The sequence below is a fragment of the Brachionichthys hirsutus genome, chromosome 1, assembly GCF_040956055.1.
Source record: "Brachionichthys hirsutus isolate HB-005 chromosome 1, CSIRO-AGI_Bhir_v1, whole genome shotgun sequence".
Classification (NCBI taxonomy): Eukaryota; Metazoa; Chordata; class Actinopteri; order Lophiiformes; family Brachionichthyidae; genus Brachionichthys; species Brachionichthys hirsutus.
In genome coordinates this window covers 3,232,397-3,245,171 of record NC_090897.1, presented here as the reverse complement: position 1 = coordinate 3,245,171, position 12,775 = coordinate 3,232,397, and the positions used below count along the sequence as shown (strand labels likewise).

The 12,775-nt window shown below is 42.6% G+C and overlaps 1 protein-coding gene across 1 annotated transcript in view; it reads left to right on the top strand.

The window, feature by feature from the left end:
• gpc5a (glypican 5a) overlaps nucleotides 1–12,775 on the top strand; it is a 70,455-nt gene that overhangs the window by 25,575 nt on the left and 32,105 nt on the right. Inside the window, exon 7 of the mRNA XM_068740931.1 lies at nucleotides 9,636–9,756. Coding sequence (XP_068597032.1) covers nucleotides 9,636–9,756 — 121 coding nt within the window. The remainder of the gene's footprint in view (nucleotides 1–9,635; nucleotides 9,757–12,775) is intronic.

The window sequence follows — 12,775 nt, the reverse complement described above, 5'->3', positions numbered from 1 at the left end:
TCCTTTCTCTCCGTCTTTGCCATCGCCTTCTCCGTTTCTCTCTTGAGTTTCTGAGAGTCGGCAGGCTGTATCTGATCCACGAGCAATTTACTGGTAGCGATAAGGAAGTGGTGCGCACAGTCTTTTATTATAGTCTTTTTTTCTGACGGGGCAATCCGAAGCCCGTAGAGACTAAATTGAAGGAATGCTTTCTTGGTGCAGATATAAAGGAAACACGAAAAATTATTGCTATGCAAATCTAACGAACCGAGATTGGTTGGGGGTTGGGGGGGGGGGGGGGGGGGGCAATCATTGGGGAACATGAGTAAAATTTTTAATGATGTGCTTGTTCCTGTTTGGGAGTGGAAATAACAGAAATGTAATGGCAGCGCGGGGAAAATGGACGGTAGTCTGATTTGTCACTTGCTGATGCGTTAGCTGAGGTGTTTGATGCAGCGAGGAATTAGCCTGCATTTGCATTTTGCTGATTCTATAGAATGCTTTTCTGCGTCTTTGCAAAGACAAAAGACAAAAAATACTTTTTTTTTCGCGTGGACATTGTGTATATACAGTATGTGTGTGTTTGTGATACCCCCCGCCCTCCTCCTCTCTGGACACGGTCACCGCCATGGGGGGGGGGGGATCTTAGAGAAATGCCTCTCTGGCTGTGGGTGAGAGAGAAACATGAAAGAGCCCCTGAATCTCATGAATCATGTTGCCTGTTGAGCTGCAGAAGAGGAATGGATCTGCAGCAGCATATGAACGGCTGCTGACACGAGCTGAAGTGTAAAGAGGTTGTGAACATTAGCGCTCCAGCTCGCTGCGTAGCCTTGAAACCTGTTTCAGTCAAATATAAGCAACCCCAAACACGCCGCCTGCTCCATTCCTCACTCTGACGCCTTCGCAGAATTTCTTTTTCTTTTCTTTTTTTTGGTGTGTGATGCAATAAGATCCGTTTTCATCACGGCTGATCTGTAACTCTTACATTTATGCCGTGGGAATTTACTCCTTTCCCCTGAAGTCTCTATACATCCATGTATAGATGCATGCATGCATGCAGGCACGTGCACGGACGTCGTCCATCAACTTTGACAACACTTGAGTGTAAAGCATCGACGTGAAGATGGCGTTCAGCGTCCTTCCTGCGTTTTTTGTCCATGAGGGTGAAATCCTGATCTAAAAAGACGTGGGCGCAACAGGGATTTCCTAAAGCTTGGCCACATCCGCTTTATTCTTTCTCTTTTGGTGGTTATTCAGTGTCGGGTTACGGGAGCCCATCCCACCCGGCTGTGGATGAGAGGCGGGGTTCGTCTCTGTGGTGTCCCGATCTCATTTCATTATTAGGTCATTAGAAACCATCATCACCGCTAACTTTCACGCCTACTAATTCCAGTTGTTAATGACTGTACTGGAAGTTATTGAAAGGTAGTTTATGAGAGAAATACACACAAAGTGAGCAAGAAATTAATTGTTTAAGTGAAATAACTTTGGAATCTATGATTTCCGGGCGTCGAGGGATAACGGCGTGTCCTCGGTGCCGCTCATATCAACCCAATCCAAACTAAGAAAAGGGTCTAACTAAAACTCGTTAAGTGGGAATTAATCGTTACTCAAATGATTTGCCCTCGGAAGCGAAATACCAGGGAAGGCATTGTTTTGACATTTAAATGACACTTTCTCTAAAGAACCTTGTGGCAGTGTGAAATGAGTCTCTTTGAGAAGTGACAGAGTCTTAATGTCGGCGCCCAGCAGAGAGGACATGTTGTTAAAGCGCGATAACAGGACAGATGTTAATCACAAAAACTTCCGGGTTGACCGGAGGGCTTGCTATTTTAAACTGTTCTGAACTAAATGCACTAATCAAACCGCTGGCGTTCCAAAGACGTGACGTGGCACTAATGAAAGAGCAGGGTGTTCCTGGCTCATAAACCGCATGCAGTTTTTTCCCGGGCTCTATTTCAACACAGCTGACATCAAGACGACGAGTCGGCGTTTAGTTTGTGCCACTAACGATCACTCTGGTTTGTGCTCTTTAAATTTATAACTCAAATCTTCCCGTGTAAAATGGGGTGAAACATCCTTGACTGTTTATTGACGAACGCGCCAATGCTAATTTCCCTAAAAGTAAAGCCGCTGTTTTAGCCCCTCCTCTGCTGATGTCACGACTATTGCTGAATAAATTGAGCATTTTCATTCATAGAATTCAGCGTCTAGCTGGTGTTGGTTGAACATTACGTCAAGATTTCTTCAATAAAGCAAGATAAACAGCAGACTCTTCCGGGCGGGGGTGTGTGTGTGCGTGTGTGTCGACCGGATTTGGCATCAAATCGAGCAATGGGCGGGGCCGAGGCGGACCTTGGGAGGAGCGTTCTGAAGAGCTGTGTCGGCAGGAAGGGCTGCAGCTTTGCAGTTGTGTTATTCTCCTGTGATTTAGCATGCAGAGACGAGATACGGCGTGGAAGCAAACACAGATAAGGATGGAAGGAGAGGCTCGACGCTGCTTGATCGCTCGGCTGTAAAATTGACTCAGACCGAGCAGTTTTACTGTTTCTCAAGGAGGAATCCTGATAAAACACGCAAGGAACAATGATGTCATATTTTATCTCCATCACTCTCCGCTCCACTTTGTTTTTAGTTTACGGCTTATGATGGTTTATAGCGTTCAGCCGAAGACGCTTGCAATAATTCCTGCCTTGGTGAAGGTTTTAATGTGGGCTGGTAAAAACCCGCCTCAGCTACTCAAACTAGGTCCTGGATGGAGGGACGGACGGACGGCCTGACTAGCCGACTAACTAAACTTTGAGATCAGAGCTTTTTTTTCTTATGTATTCAGATCTGATTAAAACAATTCTGTTTGTATCACAAAGAAAAAGGTTTGTGGGTTCAGTCTGAATCCTTTTATTAAGCGATCATCCAGTCATTTATAACAGATTTCAGTGCAGTGTTTGCAGTTCTGTTGGTTAAACTTAACTCTGCCTTTCAGTTTAAATTCCATTATGGCTTCACGATAATCTGTTTTTGTTGAATTTACTGCACAGTTGTCGATTCAGCTGCTGCTTACACAGTAAAGTTCATGTTATTATGTGCGTCCTATTCACATCGGTAAAGATGAACCAAATATTCAAACCATCCTTTTGTACTTTTTGTATTTTGTGTTTGGCGCATTGACAAATGATCTATAATTCATAGAGCACTGATATTTGTACAGAACCACACTTCCACCCACGTTCAATAGGCTGCTTCTCTGCCGCTCTACTTATTTACCTTCCAGTGGTGACATTCTTTCGGGTGAATAAAATCTGCTGCTCTGCTGCCGTCACGGGATTTTCAAAGCTTCATTACCATGAGCGGCGTCTATTTTTCTTCTTCTGTAGCTTTGGCTCATTCATTCGCGGCTACATTGAATGAGAATGACGAATGGGGCTGAGAGCAAATATCTACAAGCGTTTTCACCGGGGTGATTAGCCTGTTGGTATTTTGGGCCCTTCTGTCAATGTGTTGTTTACTGTGGCGGATGTACAGCGTTCCCTCGGAGGTGCGATGGCGGCGCAGAGGATCTCATTGTCTGTGGCTGGATAAACAGCTGCTGGGCTGCTTGTTCCTTCCAGCTGTGCTGAAATAATCCGATACGCCTCGACACAGTATGATCTGAGTTTTTAAACCGGGTCTCAGTGGCCTATGGGGGGGGGGGGGGGGGACCTTTATTCAGTGTATGGCGTGCTGAGCCATATATTTAATACATCTTGCATCACAGGTTTAAATTGATATCGGTGATGCGCTTATTTTCCCTGGGAGCGGTTCGATTTCATCCAACATTATAGCGTGCAGCATGAAGACTGTACCTCCACCTGTTTGGAAGTGCAGGTATGGTCTGTCCACATGTCCACCCTCAATCCTTTATGAGGTCCTAAATGTGTGTACCGGTATTATTAAACTTTTCATGTCAATTTTTTTTCGCTATCAGTTTATTCACCCCCCCCCCTCCAGAGCGGTGATTTTAATCATCCGCGTTAGACTGACATCATCAAGGAATCATTACATTACATGTTGAAGGATATTCTTTGCGCTCTGCCTTCAGATGAAACATCTGGACAGATGGAAGTCTTCCACAAAGTGACTCATGCATTGTAAAGAAAACACGGCAGGACGTTATTGTCAATCTGAGCATGTTGAACACTGATATCATAAAAGCCCTGATGACTTTATTGTCTCCCCTGCTCTTACAACATCTGTTTAAATTTGAATGTTATTCCCGTTATGGGACATTAAGATCTTTAAAAATTCCCTCATTTGGTGACCATCTGGTTTAACAAGGCCATTGTACCTCCTAGATGGCCAGTCCTTCCATCCGTCCTTATTACCGCCCATAAAACTCAAATATTTAAGAGGTGTTATAAAAGTTCCATCGCCATTTGAGCATTTCTGATATCTGTTTGGCATTAGCATCGCGCTTGATGCAGTAGCTCATATGCATTCAGTGCCACTTAGCTTCTGAGGGGAATCGTCAGGACAATGCAACCAGCTTTTTACGACCCTAATAATGGCTTTCTGTGAATGTGACATAGATGTCACGATGGTCGTCTGTGTCAAGAGGGGTGCAGCGCCATATGCTGCCACTTGTTTGCATTAATGTGTTTATAATGTGGAAGAAACCCACTTATACACGGCTTTGGATTTGTTCAAAGATCTTATTTGTGGGTATCAAGGTGAGGTTACAGCTACAACACCGTGCAAGGAGACGGGGTTGATCCAGCTACTAATGGATATTAGATTTATTTCCCCGCTTTCAGCATTTGAAATGCAATTATAGAGATTTGCCATCGATTTTGATACCACCACCTGTTAACACCAAAGCGCGCGCTTCTGGCATTCTGGAAAGATGAACAATAAATTCAGGCATCGACTTCACCCCTGCAGTTTTGGCATGCTGTCTCTGTCACGAGCTCACACTGAGCACCTCTTCTGCAGGGATCAGACTTAATGTCTCTGAGCATTGTAACAAAACAAAAAAAACGGCAATAAAAATAAAAGAAATGAGCAAACCAAGAAACAACATGCCCCTCTAGAGTGGTTGTGTCATTTAATGGGTAACGATCAATATGTTTTATTTATCTGATTATGGCTGTTTGTTTTCATCATTAAAAAAAGAAGTAAACATGCTCATAAAGCTATTTTTACATTTTTATACTGTGGCAGGTTTTTGATGCTTACAGTTCAACACTTGCTATGGAGGAGAGGCGGGGCACACCCCGAATGCGTCGCCAGCGCATCACGGAGCCACACAAAAACAGCTCTGCTACCCTCAAAACCATGAATTAAAAGCAAATTGTTTCCTCCCAAGGGCTCCCTCCGGCCCTGTGAGGAACTTGGGCTGACTTCTTCGACTTGCTGCCCATAATCTATCAGCGTTGTAAATTCTATCCATCAAGGAAAGAACCGGGAATATTTACACCTCATTTGCTCATACCTGTGTTTATTCCTTTTTAAATCCGCCTCTGCTTCAGAGCGAGTCTCAACGTTACCCACTGAACAACCACATTCGTATGAATTACCGCCGCCACACTTTGTCAAACGGATCTGCGAGGCCACGTCCGCAGCGTCTTCCTGGCACAAGTCAATAGACCTTCAACGCTCACGGCTTCTTAGTAATTGGAACAAACATGGCTGTTGTGATGGCTGGAGCAAAATCTTTTCCAGAGGCGCTTATTGACTGCTGTCGCATTATCCTGTTTGCCACAGCTTTCAGTGAAGGTACACAGTTCTCGATACACATGCCGGTAAACATTGTACCGGTAATCCTGATTATTATAATCCTTTATGAAAACATTTTATTCAAACCTGTCTGGGGAAGTTTCAGTCCGTCGATTGCTTTATTCCATTCCGAATGTGGTGCACAAATAGAAATGAAATTAACTCGGCTAAAATCAGTTGTTTCCCACAAAGCTTGGTATGGAAGTAACATGTTCTTGATACAGCATGGTGCAGAGGCCCTTCTCTGAAGCACGGACCTCTTGTTGATTTTACACAGTAAACTCCATATGGCCCGTTGTGTAGGCTGAAGTATTGTCTGCACCTTTGAGCTTTAAGTGAACAGGCTGTTTGAAGTGACAAAGTACCCCAGATCTGTGCCGGGCCAGAAGGATTTCTGTTTCCTCGGTGACAACCTGGAGGCAGGTGTTGCCTTCTGGGCGGCTAACCGCAGGCCTGCTTTGTTTCTCACTCAGCCAACCGTGAACAGTGTGCACGGTCTACCTCTTCCATCTGCTGAGCCACTGAACTCCTCCGCACATAACATTTTTATTAAGGTGCTCTCCAGATGAATATTGAATGTCGACAGAAACATTTGTGTGTGTGTGTGTTTAACCCACAATATAGACTTGATCAGACTGAATTTACGTTTCGAAGAAAGAATAAATTTTGAAGCGGCATTGACTGCAATGTTAACACAGATTTCAAAGTGATCCACGATCCACGATCTCTTCTGGATCATCACCAGAATTCAATCACCTGTTCCTGGTACCATTCCCAACATTCCCTGATCATTTCATCAAGATCTGTCTGTAACCTTTTGAGTTATGTTGCTAACAGTCTGACAGACAGATGGATAAATGCCGGTAAAAACATAATCTCCTTGGTGGAGGTAATGACATTGAGCACAGTTACCGTTATGGTTAAGGCGTTAAATCTATTTGATGATTACACAGCATTAAAAAAATAATCCTTTTACATGCTGATATTTTCTTTCCTTGTTCAAGGAGCAATCATGGATTATAATTAAAAATAAGTAAACATCTTAAGCCGTTTAATATTCTGTTCATTATTACACTTGTTTTCTTCAGCCCACGTTTGTGCAGAATGCATTTATTTTTATTACATATTTGCTGTCAGCACATAAATCTGGTTTAAGTTTAAAATCAAATGCTAAAGTAAGAATTCTGTTCCTGCGGTTCGGGGCTCTGCAGAGACTCCAACATGTCCTCGGCCGCTTCCACCGCCGGGCCTCCCTCGCCTCGGCTCTTTGACTGCAGGTCGCTTTTCCTGGCGAATGATGGATATAACATCACAGACATTACACAAGGAAGAACAAACCGAGCAAACGGGCCATTCCAAACAGGCATGCTTAGAACGGCCGCTGCGTTGGCGCAGATAAAAGCCACAAGTAAAAAATGATTGAAAATTTCAATCTAGGGCTGAACAGCAGTGTGAGCAAAGATGAGATGCAAAGCAGGCATCCCTGTGGGGAGAAGGATATGGATTATATGATCCCGCTGCTGGTGTACAGAGACGCAGGCAATCACTCAGCTGTTTGATATCCTGCTGTCGAGTGCGCTTGATGCTACTGTATGCCTTTCACTCACCCTGAAGAATACGCAGCGGCTGTGATCCACATTTCTTTCTTTATCTGTGACATCTTTTAAAGAGCAGACCTTTATTTTCCGGCACTCTAACCCCAGAAGAGCCTTTATGTTGCATCGCCAGGCCCGCAGTATGTTACAAGAGATGGTATGTGTTTCAGGTTATGGATCCCAATGGCGTAATGAAACGCATCGCTTTGACTGAATGTAAGAGGAGCTGCTTGCATGAACGGGTGGCAGTAATACTTTATATATTATCTCACATTCGGCTGCACTCGGTCCTCGTCCGTCTCTGGTTTTAAAAATATAAAATAGTTTGCGATAAAAACCTGCATGTTTTTTTTTTCCTTCCCACAGACGGATTTTCATTGTGTGCAGACGGCTCTGATATAATCTCTGCAATCTTCTGTTAATCACACGCTACAGGAAGGAGCAAAAAGAGTACAGTAAAGGTCACAAAGAGGTGGATTTATAAACAATCCATCAGATTATCCATGACTACAAATCTGATGGGGCACAGTAATCCCTAGTTTCCTTTTCATTTCTGTCATATTTTTTTTTAACAGATATAACCATAACAATATAAATGCCACCAGGCACAACAAGGTCTATCGTCATTCCAGTTCATATGCATTTAATATCCATCTCATCAGCTGTGAGTTTATTCAGAGCGGGAGGCTGCAGGCTCACAGCCCCGGTATACATCATTCAGGTGCATTTTATTCCCCACACATCAGCCTCCAGCCGCAGGGGCCCAAAAATAAAACGAGCCTTCCCTTTTGCATTTATATTTTGGTTGAACAACATGTTTAGGAGCACAAAAGAAGTCGAATTATTCAGAGAAACCATGTACAGCAGGAACGCCTCGAACGTTTCCACATACAGCAACATGGCTAGTCTGAAATATATTATACATCTGGTCAACCTACAGGAAACCTTTCACCTCCACAATGTGCATTATTTCTGCCATTTAATTTAACTTTTTAAATGTAAAAGTTCTGAAATGACCAAAAATATTTTCTTAGCTCCACCCCTTTTGTGACATCACCAGGGTGATCTGACAGAATGAAAATGGCAGGACATGCATTGCACTTTGACCCAGAGGTATATTTTCCCTTCATACAAACATTATGAACTCAAAAGAGGAAAATCATTGACCATGAAAAAATTATAACAGTTTTATTATTATTATTTCTGTCAAAGCAAAACGAGAAGCGGTTGCAACGTCAGTCGATCCAGACATGATTGCACAAAGGTAAAAGAAACTCCTGATAGGAAAAAATTAATATATTTATTCAGTGATTAAAGGATGACTAATGCTGCTTTGAACATCTGGTGTTGAAAATAAATATAAAGGAAACACGAATCACAGAAAAGTTGCTTCCCAGGTTGTGTTCCTGCATAAATGTGTCTAAAGCTGCTCTCTTCCATCCATTCTTTGTCTTAATTACTAAAATGATGCTACTTTAGACAGATTTTAAGTCTTCGCTTTAATATTTAAATACAAAAGCAGCTGCCAGAAGAAAGCGGGCAGCCACAGAGTACAGAGGCTACACAAAGAGAACAAAGTCTACACTAATTACTGATAAGATGTAGAAAGGGACACTTAATCTGAAGCCGGATTCTGCTTTTGATTCGCAGGAAATTAACATCAAAATTACATCTCAAGGGCCCCGACGTCCTTGTCTTCTAAATGAGGCTCCTGTGCGTCCTGCACTTTATTTATTCACTCGTTTCTTTTTCTATAATGACCTTGTGTTGCTCGAAGAATAGCCCCGTTTTATTTATTTACCTCATATACATATATATGGGTTGAGTCGGGCCTGACATCTTGGCTATGTACAATACATATAAACAAAGACGTCAGTCAACACTGAGCGCCTTTTAGCGCGATCTGCTAATTTGAAAGCGATAAATTGGGAAGTTCAATGTGAGCCGTTGGTCCTCACTTGGCATCTGCCACGTCGGCGTCATTACAGCTGACAGACTGCGCCGAAACTAAAGACTGAAGGATCCTTGAGGTGAACTGAGGCCTATTACCAGGATACAACGGCAATGAATCGCATTCAAACAATGGTTCGGGAGGTTTTATTGAAATAACAAGACACAAATCAGGGATGAATGTGTGAGAACAGCAGGCACTCTGTGGTTTGATAGTAAACAGAGAAGCGTTGATATGTGTGGCTCACATTCACATTCAATATGTGGTCATTTAAAAAGGCTCAGGTCGATGTGCTCTTAGTGATGCTTTCAAGGTCTGCGTGAAAGCCTGACCAAACCGATCTTCCCTTGTGTTCGCAGCTACACCCTCCGTGTGGTGGGCAATGGGGTCAAGGCTCAGAGCACCAACCCGGAGGTCCGAGTGAAGGGAGCCGACCCCGTCGTGAACCAGATCATCGACAAACTGAAGCACATCAATCAGGTTGAGCCTCTCTTCATATTCACTCTATTATTTAAAGCCCTCACTTTATCTTAAAGTCTCTAATTCCATCCCTCATTCTGTCAAACATCTGGCGACTGTCTCCTCGGGCAATCTGCTAATTCTCACTGTTTCTTTGCTTTATGGAACATTAACTATCTCGTTAGCTTTTGGCTCCTTCATCAAGCTACACAAGAAATGGCTGCTTCAGAAGGAAACTCCTGCTCGCGGAGATGAAGCCCCCCTCACTCGTTGCCTTTGAATAATTCAAGTCATTAATAAACAGCAAATATCGATTAATAGATAGAAAACTAATCTCAAATTTAAAAGCATCTCTGGGCAATAATGAAAAAAAATCAATCATCACGCATTTAAAAATCCATTTGAGCTCGTTTTCCTGTCTTAATATTCAAAATAAATACCAATTTCCTCCTTTGTTAAAACGAACGGAGCTTTTCTATTGGTTATCCTGCTTTTATGTACATTTATGGCTCCGCCCGCTGCCGTTTGTTTCTGAGGATGATGGCATCGGATAGTTTGCCGGAGTGCTTTTTCCTCTGCATCCTCTTGGCTGTTTCACTTCATCAGCAGCCTCACGTGTCTGTTGCTTTGGTTTCCCTGAAGGCCAGGTGACCTCTCTTGACCTCATGCTGGCACCCCTCCCTTACTAATTCACACCATCTGCTGAATGTCAAACCAGATAAATCCATACCATAACCATTTCAGAGCTCCCGCTCTGCTTCATTGACATTCACAGTGTCTCCCCTCTCTCTTTCTCTCTCTCTCTCTCTTTTTTTTTTTTACTGCTTGCATCTTAAATATACTTCTTTGTATGTATGCCCTTGAAGCTTTGTGAATTTCCAGCGGTAGAAGAAAGCATTCTGAGCTTGAATACTGAGAAATTGTTTACCTGCCACATTTGATTTATTGAAACTATGATAAAAGAAGCCATGATAGTCAGCCCAGCTCGGTTTACAAAATTATTTATAATCTGTTGCTGACTTCACTGAGGATAATATTAAAGCCTCATTTTTTCCACCCTGTATTTTTCCACATACTTATTTCAATATACACTCACAGCAAGAAGGCCATATAGGTTCAAATCCCAGCATTACCAGCATGGCCTTTGTGTGTAGAGTTTGTGTGTTCTGCCCGTGTCCGTGTTAAGAAGCAGGTCAGGTAGAGAGAAATTGCTCATCCTAGACTTCCGGAAAAGAAGTTGCTGTCTGCTAATGGAGAGAGGGAGGGAGCATTTAATCAATAAATAATCCACTTGGTCATCAAAAATATGCCAAAGGCTCTGCTGCACCAGTCAAGCTCAAATTTAGGATTTTAGAATTTATCACAACTTTGCCTTGATGCTGAGAGTTGCAGAGGACTTGGAAAAGAATGCTTGTAAAATAAAATATCTGACAAACTCATTAAGGAGTCGCATGAGGTACACAAGGCACTGATTTACCATGACAGTCTTTTCTAATCCTTCAGATTAGAAACATTACATTGTTGGTCCTAAACGCACTTCCTTGTATTTCCCACGACAGAAAGCTAGCGCTGGTAGTGCTAATGCTGCAAAAGCTATGACCCCAAACTGGAATCGTCCGGCCGTAGGTGGATTGGTGGGAATGTACTTATTGCTTCACTCAGCCATGGTCTGACTGGGATTAGTCAAATTAGTCACCGAAATAACCCAAAGTCATACAGAACACCGTTCCATGTGAATGCCAGCTGCAGCAATGTGAAACCATCGGACCAGGAACTCCGGTCCACATCAACTACGCAAGAACCTGCTATGGCAACTCTTTAAAACTAAATCCTAGATTATATTTCCCACCTAATAGTGTTTTTTTGATTTCAAAATGCTGCAGGGTCCTGTCACTTGGAACCTGTGTGGATTTAATACATAATCAAATTGATTTTTTTTCTGATGTGTCTTCAGATGAAGACACCCGTCCGTCATGATCATGGTACGCTGTAGCTCTACATTTTTTGGATCGGGCTGATAAATCCACATGGCATCCAAAAATGGTTCCTCGAGTCAAGCCTACGTTTTACTGTACTTCACATAAAATATAGAAGCCATTACTTTCATGCTTGAAGTCCGCATAGAAGAAAAGTAATGGCACGTTTAAGAACTGTAGACCTTTATATCATTCGTTCGATGTGATTAATTTAACAGCTTGTTTGCATTTGGACTTGATTTTCAAACATGGCTCTGATCGGCATCTCAATATTTGTGTTTCCCAAATGTTATATCATTTTAAATCTATTTATCGGTGGTAGTTCAGTTCTGAGTGTAACAGTGTTGCGAGTTAATGGCACCAAACCTCAAAATCAGCAAGAACATCAATTTAATACATACATAGTTACATGCCATTGCACACGCTTATTCATTTGCATATGAGTGAGTGTGTGCACATCTGGGTGGGCACGACATAATAACATATTGCTTCTATAAATCACTTTAGTATGGGTGCACTTCTTAAATATAATGAATCTTCAATAAAAATTACATGAATGACCTGTGAGAAAAACTAAAATGTATGCACACGGACATATAGATGGAGCAAAAGATGCTATTATACTGTATGCCCTCATAAGATGCATCTATGTAAACATCGCTAACATACAGTAAGTATGCAAAGTGCCCCTTGATTCCAAAGAGCCAAACAAATGTATCATTACTATTGCACGGCAACGACTGCAGGAAAACAGAACACACACACACACACACACACACACACACACAAAATAAAAATAGGAATCCAGCTATTGACAATTTCATTCTGCAATCTGAGTGTACGAAATCAAGATTTCATCCTCAGGCTCATCAGCAGCTCTGTCCCATGAATTATTTGTTGCCTCTCCTCCTCCTTGCCCGGCCTCTTCTCTTGATGTGCTGAAACCCATCAAGAATCTTTAAGTAGGCCCTGTCCCCGCGTCTCTCAATCAGAATCAGGAGCAAGCAGCTCCTCATCCAGTCTGCTGTCGGCTGAATTATTTACTGGTCATTGATGCGGTTGTT